This window comes from Vitis vinifera, chromosome 2, assembly GCF_030704535.1.
Source record: "Vitis vinifera cultivar Pinot Noir 40024 chromosome 2, ASM3070453v1".
Lineage (NCBI taxonomy): Eukaryota > Viridiplantae > Streptophyta > Magnoliopsida > Vitales > Vitaceae > Vitis > Vitis vinifera.
In genome coordinates this window covers 5,187,153-5,202,832 of record NC_081806.1, presented here as the reverse complement: position 1 = coordinate 5,202,832, position 15,680 = coordinate 5,187,153, and the positions used below count along the sequence as shown (strand labels likewise).

General features: G+C 32.3%; 2 protein-coding genes across 3 annotated transcripts; one reads left to right on the top strand and one right to left on the bottom strand.

The window, feature by feature from the left end:
* Nucleotides 1–966: 966 nt before the first annotated feature.
* On the bottom strand, nt 967–6,074 carry LOC100255799 (uncharacterized). The gene is made up of 5 exons (XM_002271106.5): nt 5,596–6,074; nt 4,392–4,469; nt 4,223–4,307; nt 2,679–2,767; nt 967–1,407 (listed from the first exon to the last, which is right to left on the bottom strand). The coding sequence occupies exons 1-5, from the start codon at nt 5,893–5,895 to the stop codon at nt 1,264–1,266; spliced, it is 696 nt and encodes a 231-aa protein (XP_002271142.1). The 5' UTR covers nt 5,896–6,074; the 3' UTR covers nt 967–1,263.
* A 487-nt stretch (nt 6,075–6,561) lies between these two features.
* On the top strand, nt 6,562–8,930 carry LOC100250615 (L-lactate dehydrogenase A). 2 transcript variants are annotated; one of them, XM_019224877.2, is made up of 3 exons: nt 6,562–6,781; nt 6,871–7,663; nt 8,274–8,930. In XM_019224877.2, the coding sequence occupies exons 2-3, from the start codon at nt 7,055–7,057 to the stop codon at nt 8,715–8,717; spliced, it is 1,053 nt and encodes a 350-aa protein (XP_019080422.1). In that variant the 5' UTR covers nt 6,562–6,781; nt 6,871–7,054; the 3' UTR covers nt 8,718–8,930. The 2 variants fall into 2 exon arrangements, with proteins under 2 accessions (XP_019080422.1, XP_059589635.1); XM_059733652.1 differs by having other exon boundaries at nt 6,610–6,750.
* The last annotated feature ends 6,750 nt before the right edge of the window (nt 8,931–15,680 follow it).

Here is a 15,680-nt window from a genome sequence, read left to right as displayed (position 1 = left end):
TGGGCCCTAACGCCAGCAAGACAATGCCTATTTGTTGGTCTTGACCACATTTTGTTCAGTACATAATTACTTTATTATTGATATTCGACCACTTAGGAGCAACAAAATGAACAATTTTACTGCCCTACATCGGTCCTTTCATCCAAGGTTAAGAAGGTATCTATGAGATTCACATTCATATGATACTCATCATAGGAAGTATTTCTAATCTTTACAGCACTTAAAAATTTTTATCAAAAATTTATTTTTAAATATTGAAAAGGAAATGTTAGAAATATTTTTTTAATATTACTAACAAATAAACTTTTAGTAGGTTTGAACGTATTATCATCTTAAGTAGTTTCTCTAAAAGCATTTTTTTAATAATTATTTATTAAAATATTTCTCCAAAAAATACTATAAGTGACTTCTCAACTTTTTAAAATTTTATCGAAGTTCAATTATTTTTTTATTAAAAACAACTTTTATGTTAAAAGTATTTTCTAAAAGCATTATAAAAAGACTTTTCATAACTTAATTTAAATCATTAACTACATTATGTTTAATAAAATAAATTAATATTATAACTAAAAATTTAAAAATAATAACTTAGAATAAATAAATTTTTTAAAATCTCAATATCATTTATTTTAATCATCCATGTCTCATTCTTCTCTTATTCACCCGTTACTTAATGTGAAGAAAAGAAAATATTTCTACTTAATATTTAAAAAAATTTAAAAATAATAATAATTATCAAACAACCTTAACATTTCAATAAACATTATTAAATCATAATTTAATTTAAAGTTGGTTTGGCAATGATAAAAGGCACTTATAGCCTTCCTCACACTTGAAAATAACTCTTGATAAAAATTTTCGAATGCTAAAAAGGTTTGAAGATATTCCTAAAATTATTATCAAATAGACTCTTAATATTATCTTAGGGCTAGTTACTTAATTTCAGCCCGTGACTCAATATTGTAATTTTCCATCAAAATAAAGAAATTATCACGTTACGTTTTGTCGTGCAAGTCGATGAATATAACAATTAAACTACAAAACTCTCGAATGAATTTTCAACATCCAAAAACTAACTAAAAATAAATATATGTAAAGCAAAATTTCCTGCTTTAATCATTACCAAAATCCTAGAATTGGACCCCAAAAGGAGAAAGGTCCATCATGAGATCATCTTCCTTGACATCATCACGTTTAAGAGATTCCATTCCATCGTCTCAGTCGAGCGGTTCCATTCCAAAGAGTTGTGGATCTTTGGGGAAATTAAATACCACTACAGCTGACAATGAAAGGTTTAACAAAGTTAATGAATTCAGAAGTCTTGATCCCCAGCTTCAGATCAATCTCCCCACCTCCTAACCAGAAGAAATTGGAATCAAGCTTTACAATTGCTTCATCCAAAATCACCTGAAATCCAGCCACACTTTACATTGTGATTATCATGAATCAATTAGATAGTACTACATGTTGTTCAATTGTGCTCTGGCCTCCAGCAATTACAAAAGAAAAGTGACTTAATTTTAAATTTAACCATTTACATGATAGAACATTTCTTATTTTGCCCACCGTCTAATGAAAATAAAACTATCATCGTCCATTCTTCTAACTCAGAACTTCAACTACTTGCTACATTATGTTAACACCCTCATACGAGACATGGTCAAAGCACGGGTTTTCACTTATGAATAAAAAATAAAGAAAGAAACTTGCACCTGCATGGATTTCTTGTGGCCATTCTAAGCTTGTTTTTTCACTTTTGGATGTCAAGAATTTTCAATTCACTTGCAACTCCATGTGGATGAATTTCACTATTGTTAGTCCAAGATTTGTTAACAAGTTATATTCAACCCTTAAGCAATGGTTTTTCTACTCTGCATCAGATGTTAAATATAAATAATTCTGATGCAATAAAACTGACAAACTTTATACAGTTAGCCAAATTCAGAAGGCATCTAATGTTTAACACAAAATACCAAAACCATGCACACTAATTGCTGCAACTATACGAGACCTCAAGGTTACCATCAGCAAATGGAAAGATAAAGGATGGCACTAACTATGAAGTACTACCCTGTAATGGTATACGTGCACATAATCATTTACGCAGATAACAAAATAGTGGACCACTATATTAGATACCAGACTCAGGTAAAGGATCATAACCCAAACATTGATCTCTATGAATATTTATTTTATATAAACAAGTCACTGGCTGTAGGCAAGAGAGGGATCAGTACCCAACCCAGGCAATCAAACCTCAGGGGCCCCCATGTTCAAGCTAGCAAGCAGGATACAACACTGAAGTGGGACTGTCCAGAAAATATGCATCATAAGAATGCATTTTCATAATCTATAATATTCAGAAGCATATTAATAAGTCCAGAAGAAGAAATGAACCACTAATTCTTGTCAGGAGTTCGATTTCCTTTTTGCTGTTTCTGCTAGTCCTATTATATTTCAAATTCCGACTTATGACTTATGAGTTAATTTTGGGATGTATGCATGACCAACGAAAAACTTCAGGAAAAAATGCACAGTTGATGAATTCCAGAAAATGATACATGTTAGGAAGGAGCAGATTCAATTACAATAAGGTGACTCATTTCAAATGCCAGGGAAAGATATAAGAATTTCATTACCAGACACTAAACATGTCCCAAAGAAGAAATATTAATTACCGGAATGTCGGTTTTCATGCCAATACATGTCACCCCATTGTGCTCATATCCAGTCAATTTCTGTGATGACTCCTCAGGAGCAAGCCTCACTGTATAAGATAACAATTGTCATCACCTTCATGGTTAGAACAATTCAAAGATTAATCTAACCATTATAAGGCATCAACTGTTCATTTAAGTCTGCCAAAATTACAAAGTTAGATCCACTCCTTTGGTGCATGAACAAACAAGAAAAGCATAGTAACAGAGTACTACATACCAAAATTTATAAAGATTCAGCCACATTGGTGTTCTTGTTCACTCAAAAAACAATGGTAGATCATAAAGAGGATGAAGGAATATGCAAAAAGTAAACCAATTTTGAAAATTTTATTAAATAATGAACATATCACCATAATAAGGGACATAAGTTGTATTTCTTGCAATAAAAATAATGGATACAAAAACACAATTAGACCATAGAGTGGACAAAGAAATGTGCACAAACATACCCCTGATTTGAAAAGCTTTACAAGTAATGAAAACATCACCATAACTAGCGATACAAGTTGAAGTCCTTGCAAGAGCAGTTTATGGCTTGTCATTATTTATTGTATCGCTTGTCTGTTTCCCTCAATCAATGTACATCTTCATTTCTCAACACCTTATGTTCCTGTCTAAAATGGACAACAACTCCTTGTGCCCAGTTATTAATATCTCCTCGTTCAAATCATGTGCATGATTTCCATTCTTAGCTAACAATTACTGACACAGGCAGCATAATTATAAGGAAAATATATGTTTGTGTATCAAATAATTGAGAGGATTTAGATCATGTTTCATGATTTAACTTCTTGTTATCAAAATATAATTGCAAGGATGAAAATTTCATCATGGTGTGAAACAATAATCACTTGTTGACATTTCATCCCTGGAACCTTCAGTTTTGACCATTCACAATTCATGATATCATGAAAATATGAGGATATACATGGCAAGCTATGAAAATTATGAGCAGGGGAGGTCAACTATTTGAGAAATTGAACAGAACTCATACAATACGTAATTATTCATCAAATTTTTTTGCACTAAGCTGTAATTTGAGTTGGGCCAAGATGAGGCCAAATTTGTGTTCAGATACTCAGGTTGGCTTGAAGTTCATTCAGCCTAGCTGAGAATAGAACATCACATACATATTTGCTATGTTTACGTTACTCGTAAAGATGCTATTTTAGAATAAAATAATCAGTATGAGTTGGTTGGAATTTAATTTTAACTTAAATCATTTCTTGGATTAAAGCTAGATTGATAGCAGTGCCACTATCTATTTGTAAACACCATTTTGATCAGACTGACCAAAACTCTGTCTGAAGTTCATCCTGTACAACAAGCTGAGCTTGGACTAAGCATCATGGTTCAAGATCATATCAGAATGGGCAGTTTAGTCCAGATTTTAAGCATTGGTAACCTTTCTGAATAGTTGTACGAATCCATATTTGAATAAAAGAAAATCTTAGGTTGAAACTTTTGGGAAACTTCTTGACCTTTAGCAGACACCAACTTACAGTTGAATTTCTTCTTTGGTATCTTGCCATTGTTGAGTGAATACAGAAAATTCTTCACAGTTTCAGCATTGAATCTAGCAGTATACTACAATAAAGAAAATGTAAGGTCAGATAGTTCAGCCGGGAGGTTAGACGCATAAAATAAAGGGATGGATTGAAATTGGGGTACCTGAACAACAACGATATAATACTTTGAATTGTTGCGGTCACTACAGTCAGTAACATTGGATGGAGCTTGAGTATTGACCTGAGAGGGAAAAAAAAAAAAGCAAACAGGAAAAATAAAGAATCTTAGCTCCAGCACTAGCAAAAAGAGAAAAATTAATTATCCACGAACTAGTCATGTAAAAGATATGCATGAATCCTAAGTAAAGGTTTGTAATATATACTTTGGATGAACAATACAAAGCATTTAAAGGCATGGTCAACACTAATTTTCATGATATCCAATCCTGTTTGATCAAATTTTCATTTTTATAACTAATTTAACCAAATCATTTAGAAATGTTGGAAAAGATGAAACACATATATTTCAGTCATGCACTAGTCTCAAAAATAAATCTCATATTGTCACAGCAATACATTTATTAACGATCAGAAAAACCAAGATCTAACTTTCCCCACCAATTTTTCCTTGATTTCATTGTATCAGAAAGAATACTTGGCACATACATACTTGCATCATTTCAAAAAAACAAGAAAACAGAGTTATTTCTGCATCCAAACTCCCTTTTTGCAACACCCTTTAAGTTCACTATCATATACTCTAGAGCATTTATATTCATTATTAATCTCCATACAAAAACCAAAGTCAATAAAACCTTATCCCAACTACTTGGAGTTTGATGCATGAATCCTTTCTCCAATTTCTTTTTCTATTTTGGAGTAGTTTCTTCAGCCAAAACCATTCGCCATTACATCCCCCTTCATAGCCCTGAAACTCTCAGCTACATTTTATTTTCCAGACATGCTGCAGCAGTTTCCTAATTTGATAGCTATTCATCAATAACACATCATTCTGGAGATTTCCCACTTTACCCACCGTGCTCTATATCCACTAGTAAAGTCCCCTTCAATCCATGATAACGAAAATGCTCATCTCTTGACCACCAATCTCCATTAAACCTAGCTTCCATATATTCCGCCTCAATCTACCTATCGAAAACCCATTCTCCCAAAATTAAATGTTAAACGACAAGTTTGCAGTATATGAATAAATAAATGGAAATTTCGAATCTCGTATCCTAAGGTTATAATCTCAGAGCCAAAATTCCCCAAGCACGATAATATAAGCTAGAAATTGGACAAAAAGGATTGAAATTGATGCAATTCGATAGTTGGAAAATAAAGAAAAAGTGGGAGATTAAACGTACAAGAACGATGCTTTTGCAGAGATGGTGGACGGAGGGGGCGCCGAGGATGTCTCGCCGGGCTTCGATCGGCCAGTCATAGTAATCGAAGGGCACTCTCTTGAATGCGAAATCGCGGACGTTGTTGGCTCGAAGAATCGCAGAGAGGCGCGCTTCTGTGTCGCCATTGGCGTCGGAAATTTGAGCTGGAGAAGAGACGGATAGGGTGTCAGCGAATCGTTGAGGGAGAAGAGAGAGCTCTAGGCTTGCTATTCGTTGGAGGACTCGGTTTTGAACCCTCTCCAGTTCCTCTAGCGCTTCCATTGGCGGATGCTGGAGGGCTCTGTATGTGCGGGCTCTGAGAACTTCCTATGATGACTTTGAAGTTGGATGATCAGACGGCTGATAGTCTTTGAATCTCACAGACCGGTTGGAAGTCAATCCAAGCCAGCCAAGGGTCATGATCAACGTCGACTGCTTAGATCGGACCTTTTTTTTTTTCTGTCTTTTTTTGAAATTTATACAATTATTATTGTTTAGTACCATAATTACATTTTCAATTATTTAATAATACGTCATATATTTAAAGTACTTACAAATCATATTTTAAAAATTAATCTATTTAATTATAAAAGGTTAAACTATATTGTAAATAAAATATTTGTAACAAATATACATAAATATAACTGTAATTTCATGTGACCTAATCAATTAATATTAAGAATAAAATAATAAACCTATTTAAGTCTTTAATTATTTATACATATTTTAAATTTTATTTCAAAATTATACATCAAGATATCATGATTTATTTTTATTTTTATTTTTTAAAAAACATCTTTTTCCAACAGTATAAACATTAATTCAAAATAATAGGACGCAATCTTAAATGAAAATTTTAAAATTGTGTTTGGGAAATTTAATTTAAAAATCAGGTGGCCTCCCAAGGAACTAGAATTTCGGGAAGGAGAATGTGATTATGCTTTGAAAACACGAATTCGTGTTCTAGAAAGGAGGAACAGGTTGTGGGTTTAAAGATGATTACTTTTCAAAGGAAAAGGAGGAAAAAGGTACAAGAGTCTCAGGAATTGTGCTGCAAGTCTGGAAACCCGGTTGCAGCCCACAGATTGGATTGTGCTTGTGTGTGCCCCAAGAAAGGCGAAGTGGAGACCAGTCATCGTACAGTCTTCCTCTTCTAGATATGGCCATGGTTTTTATTTTCTTTTTCCTTTTTTTCAAAGTTAATAAATAATGTTAGTTGTTGAAGAAATTGTTGACGCGAATCAATTAAATTGACAGGAAACAAACAACGTAGGGTCATCGATCGTGCTGACCGTGGAAAAGCCAAATGGGCACCACCCCATGGAGCCATGATCCCACGGTACCACTTTCCTATTCCTCTCAGGTTATAAAGCCCTAAAACCTCTCTGCAACTGCAACATACACCAAGACAAGACTAGTTGGGAGAGAAAGAGAGAGCAACATGCACAAGAGTGGTTCAGCATCGTCCTTAGGCCCAGGAGGCCTGGACCTCACCCAAGCCTTCTTCAAACCCATCCAGCAAACAGCCCCGCCCTCACCTACCAAGCGCCACACCAAGGTCTCCGTCATCGGAGTGGGCAACGTCGGCATGGCTATCGCCCAAACTATACTCACCCAAGACCTCGTCGACGAGCTCGCCCTCGTCGACGTTAACGCCGATAAGCTCCGCGGTGAGATGCTCGATCTCCAGCATGCCGCCGCATTCTTGCCCCGCACCAAGATCCACGCCTCCGTGGACTACGCCATCACCGCCGGATCCGATCTCTGCATTGTCACGGCCGGAGCTCGGCAGATAGCCGGCGAGTCCAGGCTGAACTTGCTGCAGCGAAACGTGAGTCTGTTTTCTCGCATTGTGCCCCCGCTTGCCAAGTACTCGCCCGATTCGATCCTCCTGATCGTTTCGAATCCGGTGGATATTTTAACTTATGTTGCTTGGAAGCTTTCCGGGTTCCCGTCAAATCGGGTTCTTGGGTCGGGCACGAATCTTGATTCATCGAGGTTTCGGTTTCTCATCGCCGATCATCTCGACGTCAACGCTCAGGATGTGCAGGTGAATTTCTCGCTTTTGTACCTGATGCTTTGGCCGATTGTTTTTAGAAACATAGCAAACTTAGATTGGATTTGAGCATCGATGCTTGGTCAAGGAGGAGAGCAAATTAGACCTTCATTTAAAGTGTTTGCTTTTCTGCCAATATTTTCTGAGAAAAAGTATTTTTAAAATAGAAAATAGCCCTTTCAAATATGAGTGTTGAGAAGAAAAAAATTGAAAAAAGAAAGAAAAGAAAAATTCATTTTGGTTCCCATACACTCTCCACAACCAAATCCACCAAACAGCATTAAAGGTAGAAATTTTGTAATGAAAATCTCCATATTCTATTCCTTAGTGGGCAGGTTCCTGTTTCTTAGTTGCAGCTTTCCACTAAGGCCACTGAGGTTAGTATATTGTCCCTAGAATTCAGGGTGGGTGTAGGGAATCTCACTGGATGTTCAATGATAAACAATGGCCTCACCGTCTTATATGTCAGCTATCATTAGCATTATAATCTTTAGTTGTTGCTTTTAAGACCATGCTAATGTTCATAAAAAACTAACATGGTTCATGATTACGTATACACTACTCTTACACCTTACCATATGCAATCCTTGTAAAATTGGTGCAGGCCTATATTGTTGGGGAGCATGGTGACAGCTCAGTGGCGCTATGGTCGAGTATTAGTGTCGGGGGAGTGCCCGTGCTGAGTTTCTTAGAGAAGCAGCAAATTGCCTATGAGAAAGAAACACTAGAGAACATTCACAAAGCGGTTATAGACAGTGCATATGAGGTGATCAGTCTCAAGGGCTACACATCGTGGGCAATTGGGTACTCGGCGGCTAGCTTGGCTCGCAGCATACTTAGAAATCAGAGAAGGATCCATCCTGTCTCAGTCCTTGCAAAGGGGTTCTACGGCATTGAAGGTGGTGATGTGTTCTTGAGCTTGCCAGCACAGCTGGGCAGGGGTGGGATTTTGGGTGTGACCAATGTGCATCTAACTGACGAGGAGGCACAAAGGCTTAGAGACTCGGCTAAGACCATCCTGGAGGTTCAGAATCAGTTGGGACTTTGAGGATCAAAAGCAAATTCTTGTTGAAGAATTTTGCCCTTTTCAGAAACCCTTTTGGATCAATTTCCTTATATAGATCCACTAACAAAAGTTGAACATTGTGCTGTTTTGTTTCTTTGCACTGCAATTGCTTGTTTATTTTGTTTCCCTGCTTTTGATTTGAACTCTATTGCTGGGTCGATGATAGTATGTAAAAAGAAGCCAACATTTTCATTACCTTCAGAAGATGTGATTCCAGCATGAGGAATGTGCCATATAGAACTAGAAAGCAAGTAAGAAAACAGGTTGATTATTCCTGCAACTAAAAATGTTATAATGTTGGTCACTTTGAATTCTACCTTATTGAGAAGGAGAGGAAGAGGGTGTTTTTAAATTGTATTAAATATTCCTTCAAGTAAAAATTATTGGATAAAATGTTTTCTATATTAATAAGTATTGATGGTAATTTTGATATGATATGATAACATATCTCGAAACCAATACGAATTTTAGTGGATCATATTTGTTTGTTTTACTTGGCTAACCCATTTGTGATCTATTTAACCATTTATTTAATAGTATAAAAATGATGAAGCTTGTTTATGACCCTTTAATCAATATAAAATTTATTAATTTTATATATTCAAATTTATTAAGATTATATTTTTTTAAAATTTTAAATATCATGTAGTTAAATTTTTTGAATAATTAAGTACAATTTTATATATTTCATTATAAAGATTTATCATATTTTATAATTAAAACATTAAATAGAATAATAAATAATTGTAAAATTAAAATTTTAATTTACTTTCCTTACTCTAAACATATTATGATTAAAAGTAAATAATTAAACAAATTAATATTTAAAAAATAAAATTAACTAAAAAATATTTTACAATAATATATTTTTAAATTTTAAATTTGTTAAATGGTTAAAATCATATTAATATGTGCAATGGAATAGAATCATGTTAACGAGTTTAACAAGTTAGAATCATGTTAATCAGTTACTCACATCAATTCACATACAACTTTACTACATTTACTAATAGTGTTTAATGGATTTTGTCGTGAAAATTACGATTTTTTACCTCAACTTGAAATGAACATGATACTACAACTCATTATTATCCATACATATTTGTACTCTTATTACTCCTGAATTATGAGGAGACTTTTGCTCTTGTTACAAAGGTGACTATTGTTCATACTCTTATTGCAGCTACTTTTGTTCATTAGTGGCATATATCTCAATTAAATGTTAAAAATGCCTTCTTGAATGGTGATCTTAAAAAAAAAAAAAAAAAAAAAGTCTACGTGGTCCTCTCTCCTAAAGTTTTTCATAACCCTAGAAAAGTTTACAGGCTCAAGAAAGTTTTACACAGTCTCAAACAAGCACCTTGTGCTTGGTTTGCAAAGTTCTTTGATGCGCTTACTTCTTTTAACTTTCACCTTAGTCATCATGATTTTGCACTTTTTCTTAAGTGCATCTTTGCAGGTCGCATTTTTCTTTCTTTATATGTTGATGACATGATTATTACAGGTGATGATATTGATATGATTGCAATGTTGAAATCCAATTTGGCTTCCTGTTTTGAAATAAAGGATTTAGGTGTTCTATGATACTTTTTGGGCATTGAAGTAGTCTCTTCTCTGAAAAGTTATTTTCTTTTACTGTTTAAGTACACATTTAATATTCTCAATCAAGCTCACCTTACTAATACTAAGATTGTTGATACTCCTCTTAAGGTTAATGTTCAGTATTTTTCTTCTTATGGTAACCCTTTGCCAAACCCTACTTTATATCATATTATTGTTGACAACTTGATTTATCTTGCTTATGTTGTTCATATTGTTAGTTAATTTGTTGCTTCTCTATTGTAGTTCATTGGGCTATTGTTATTCGTATTTTATGATATCTCCAAGGCATTATGTTTCAGAATCTTTTATTCTCATCGACTTCTTCTTTAGAGTTACGTGCCTATTTTGATGCTGACTAGGTTAGTGATCTTGAAGATTGCAAGTTTACCATTGGAGTTTGTATATTTTTTGGAGATTGTCTTATTTATTGGAAGTGCAAGAAATATACTATTGTTTCTTGATCTTCCACAGAAGCTAAGTATTGTGCTATGACGTCTACCACCAGTGAGATGGTTTGGTTACTTGTTGATATGTGTGTTTCTCTTCCTTGTCCTACTTCAATGTATTGTGACAAAAAAGTGTTATTCAGATTACTCACAACTCCACCTTTTATGAAAAGGTCAAGCATATCGAGATTGATTGACACCTTACTCGTCATCACCTTTAGCATACACACTCTCACTTTGTCTTTTATTCATTTTTCCTTGCAAATTGTGGATTTTTTTACTAAGTCATACCCACTTCCTTGTTTTTGGTTTTTGGTTAACAAACAACCGATACTTCTTGTAGCCACATCATGAGTTTGTAGGGGGATGTTAGAGTTATTTATTATTAGTTTTATTTAGTTACTATTTTTGTTTCTTATTTTTTTATTATATTAGAATTATTCTCTTTTTCTTTTAGAAGTAGGGTAAGTTAGTCTTTATTCCTTTGTATTAGGTTTATTTAAAGCCTAATGATGTTGTATTTTTTTTTAAGAGTGTTCATAATAATAAACCCTAGATTTTCTTTCTTTTTGAATCTTTTGGATTTCACAATTATAAGCTTGCTAGTGATGCACATTGGGGAAATAGAGAGTTCAAAGACTTTATTTGTTAGGAACCACTTCGAAGTATTTCTCTATTTTCCATCATTAAACAAATGGTTAGATAAATTTGTTACTTGTAGTTTGGGCAACTTGCTTTGGTGCCTAGTTGGTGAGAAACCCAGTGACTAGGATCTTGTTTTACCGGTTATCAAGTTTGCTTATAATAACTTGGTTAATTAGTCCACAAGAAAAAGTCATTTTGAAATTGTTCATAGTTTTTCACTATCAATTCCTTGACCTCATTTCTTTACCAATTGATTAATGTCCCTTTAATTTTGCCCATGCATTTACTAACCATATTAATGACTTGCGAGTTGAAATATGATGAATATTGCTTTGAATAATGTAGATTGTAAGCTTGCTATTAATGAACATCATAGAAAATAAAGAGTTCAATGAAGATGATTATATTATAATTTGCATTATCTTGAGCATTACCTTAGAAATTTCATAAAGAAACTTCATGCCCTCGCTTGGTTCATTCCTTATACTCTTAAGGCTTGGATCCAAAGTAAATTTGCTTGATTTGCTTTTGCACAACTATAAGTCCAATTTTAGATGTGACAAAATTATTTCTTTATTGAGAGATATTCAAGTCTCTAATTTTACCCTATTTTCTAACGCAATCCTCTAATCCAATGCCTTGCGCTCCTTCTTAATCAACGCGAATCAATGTGACTGTGGATATATTGGTGGACTAGTTAGTGGTGGTCAATACTTCTGTATTTGTCGAAAATAACGTCTTGCTAAGAATAACACTTAAATTACTGATGAGAAGTTTTGATGATTTGATTCTAATCTTTTAAAGCAATATCTATAATATGACTCATCGAAGTCATGTTCTTTTCGATTGAAGGAAAATGATGATAAGGCTTTTTGAAGTTAGGATTATTAAAATTAGTTTTATTGTTATGTAAGCGAAAGCTTGGATGCCAACAATGTTAGTTCAAGAACACAAAGATAAAATAATCACACATATGGTACACGAGTTTTTAACGTTGTTTGGCCAACCATGCCTACGTCCACGGATGAGAGAGAATGATTCCACTATACGATAGAGAGTATTACAGATGACAAAATCAAATACAATTATTGGGTTCTCGAAACATCTCATGTTTCCCCACTCCTTATATCCATACCCTACTACGAGCCCTCTCGCTCCACTGAGTACCTCCCGTTCTTCCTCACATCTCTATCCACCTTGTACAGTCTTTACAGGTCCATCTACATCTCATAACTTTTTCCCCTCATGACCTATAATATTTATAGAGATATTTCCAACAACCTTCCTTATTCTATAAGGAAGTCTAATATTGCAATAATATATCAATCTAGAAATATTATATACAATATTCTTTACAAAAAAATGAATCTATTCTAATTAGGAATTTGGGACACTTCCTAACAATCTCCACCTTGGATCAAATTCCATGAAGTTAATCTTCAAGCTCTCCATGACACAAACTTTTTTGTATCATATCACCACGAGAGAATAATTGATTCCACATTCAATGAAAATTTCTTCTGTTTTCATCTTGTGTGCTCTGTGATCTTTTACTTTTTCAGAAATCTTCAACTCAAACTTTGATACCAGTTGTTATACCAACGAAAGTTTTGATGCCAACAATGTTAGTTCAAGAACATAAAGATAAAATAATCACACATACGGTACGTGAGGTTTTAACGTGGTTCGACCAACCATGCCTACATCCACGGATGAGAGATAATGGTTCTGCTATACAATAGATAATATTACAGATGATAGAATCAAATACAACTATTAGGTTCTCAAAACATCACATGTTTCCCCACTCCTTGTATCCATACCCTACTACGAGTTCTCTCACTCCACCGAGTACCTTCCGTTTTTCCTCATATCTCTATCCACCTCGTATAGTCTCTACAGGTCCATCTACATCTCATAACTTTTTCCCCTCATGACCTAAAATATTTATAGAGATATTTCCAATAACCTTCCTTATTCTTTAAGGAAGTTTAATATTGCAATAATATATCAATCTATAAATATTCTTTACAAAAAAATGAATCTATACTAATTAGGAATTTACGACACTTCCTAACATTTATGATATATATAATATATATAGAAGATGATTGAGTTTTCTTGTCTTTTATTATGTTCTCAAGTCCCTGAATTTATAAAGTCTCATTTATGTAGTGAACTAATTCATTGACATACCACCAAACTTGTTCTTCCTCTATAAGGAATTCTTCTAAAACTTTTGAACCTAATATTTTTTTAAAAAAAACACATACAATACTTTTGTGTTTACAAACCAAAGCTTGAGCATAAAAAGTCAAGTATATATTCCAAAATTTTTGAACATAATCTTTTCAAAAAAGCATGTACAATACTTTTGTATTTACAAGCCAAAGTTTGAGCATAAGAAAGTCGAAGTATATATTTGATTCGGTACAAATTATTTTTTCTATTGCCTTATATCAATTGTTTCTCTCCACCTTCTCCAACTCATTTTTATCTTTCACATATGCCCTCTCGTTTTTATCCATTCAATAGAATGAGCATTGAGAGAGGAAGGACTAGTGCACTTAATATATCCAAGTCAAAATAAGACTTTAAACAAGTTGGAAAATTTTAAAAAAATAAAAATAAAACTTGTATAAAAAGGGAAATGCAAAGAAAAAAAAGATTAATTTTTTTTATATAAAATCTAAAAATAATGAATGAATATAATTGTTGAGTAAGGATACTCAAGATAGAATATAAATGAAAATAAAGTTTACGATACAAGTATTTACAAAAAAAGTTACAAACATAGTAAAGATTTATAACAACTCTTTGTTGTTTTATTTGATATATATAATATGTTTATATAAAAATAATGAATGAATATAATTGTTGAATAATGGACTCAATATTGAATAAAAATAAAAATAAAAATAAATTATATCATACAAGTATTTATATATAAAAAAAAGGTAATCGATATGCTTAAAGAAGTGTTTGGTAAAATTTAATAATTATTATTTAATGATTTAAGTTGATCATAAGTTAAATTAAATTTAAATTATTTATTTAAAATTTATTACTTAATTGTTATTTTAAATATTAAGGTTGTTTGTTAAAATTAACTTAAAATTTATTTTAAATAATCAAATTAATATATTTATTTTCATAAATTATAACTAGGATAAAGAAGGTCGAGTAATAATAGAGGTATCGTGGAGTAACAAAAGAGATCGTAGAAGTAATTATGATAAATGAGGATAAAAAAGTAAAATGAAGATGTTGACTTAAAAATAAGTTAATTGTTTTTGCTTATTACTTAAAGTTGTTTTTGTTTTTAAGTCATATTAATAAGTTTTTTTTTTACCAAATATACTTAATTTAATTAATGTCTTAAATTAAGTTATTAAGTCACTTTAAGTTATTAAATTGATTTACTAAACACCCATTAAATAAAGATTTATAACAAAATATCTCTTTGATATTTTATTGGATATATAATGTATTAAATGTTAGGGTTTGGTTATAATAGTGAATTCGTATAAAACTATGTTTGAATTGAAATTCAGATATTGATGCAAGTTCTTCCCTTTTGAATCAGATAGATTCATATCTGAAAGTGATTGACAATAAGTAATTTCAAAATTGACTATTTATCCTTATGTTAGAGGTGTTTCAAAAATGTTTGCGCTTGAGTAAATAACTCTACAAACGAATAAATTGAATCAAATTGAAAAATAGAAAGACTTGCACGAGTTATATGTTTCGTCACTACTTTGTGGGAAATCGTTAGGTATGAATATGTCAAAAAACATAATGAATCAAATCATGTGACATATATTTATGTATGATTATTTTATATCATGTTTAGTTAGGTTATTTGGTACCTTAATTCTTTTCTTTTTATTTTTACTTCTATTATTTATACCTAATCTCTTTCATTTTTATCTTGGGTCAATTGTCTCGGTTCCTTATTTAACAACTTAGATTTAACAATTGAGATGAAGTATTGAGAAGCTCTTTGGCCCCTTTAAACTTTTGAGAAAAATGTGTTTTCTTATATATATATATATATATATATATATATATATATATATATATATATATATATATATATATATATTTGAAAAAATAAAACACAACATATGAAATTTAATTTGTAAAATTCAAATTTAATACATTTATATATAGATAATTAAATTTTTATGTATTTTTTGATAAAGATATTATCTTCGATAATGTACATTTAAATGAAACATGTATTACT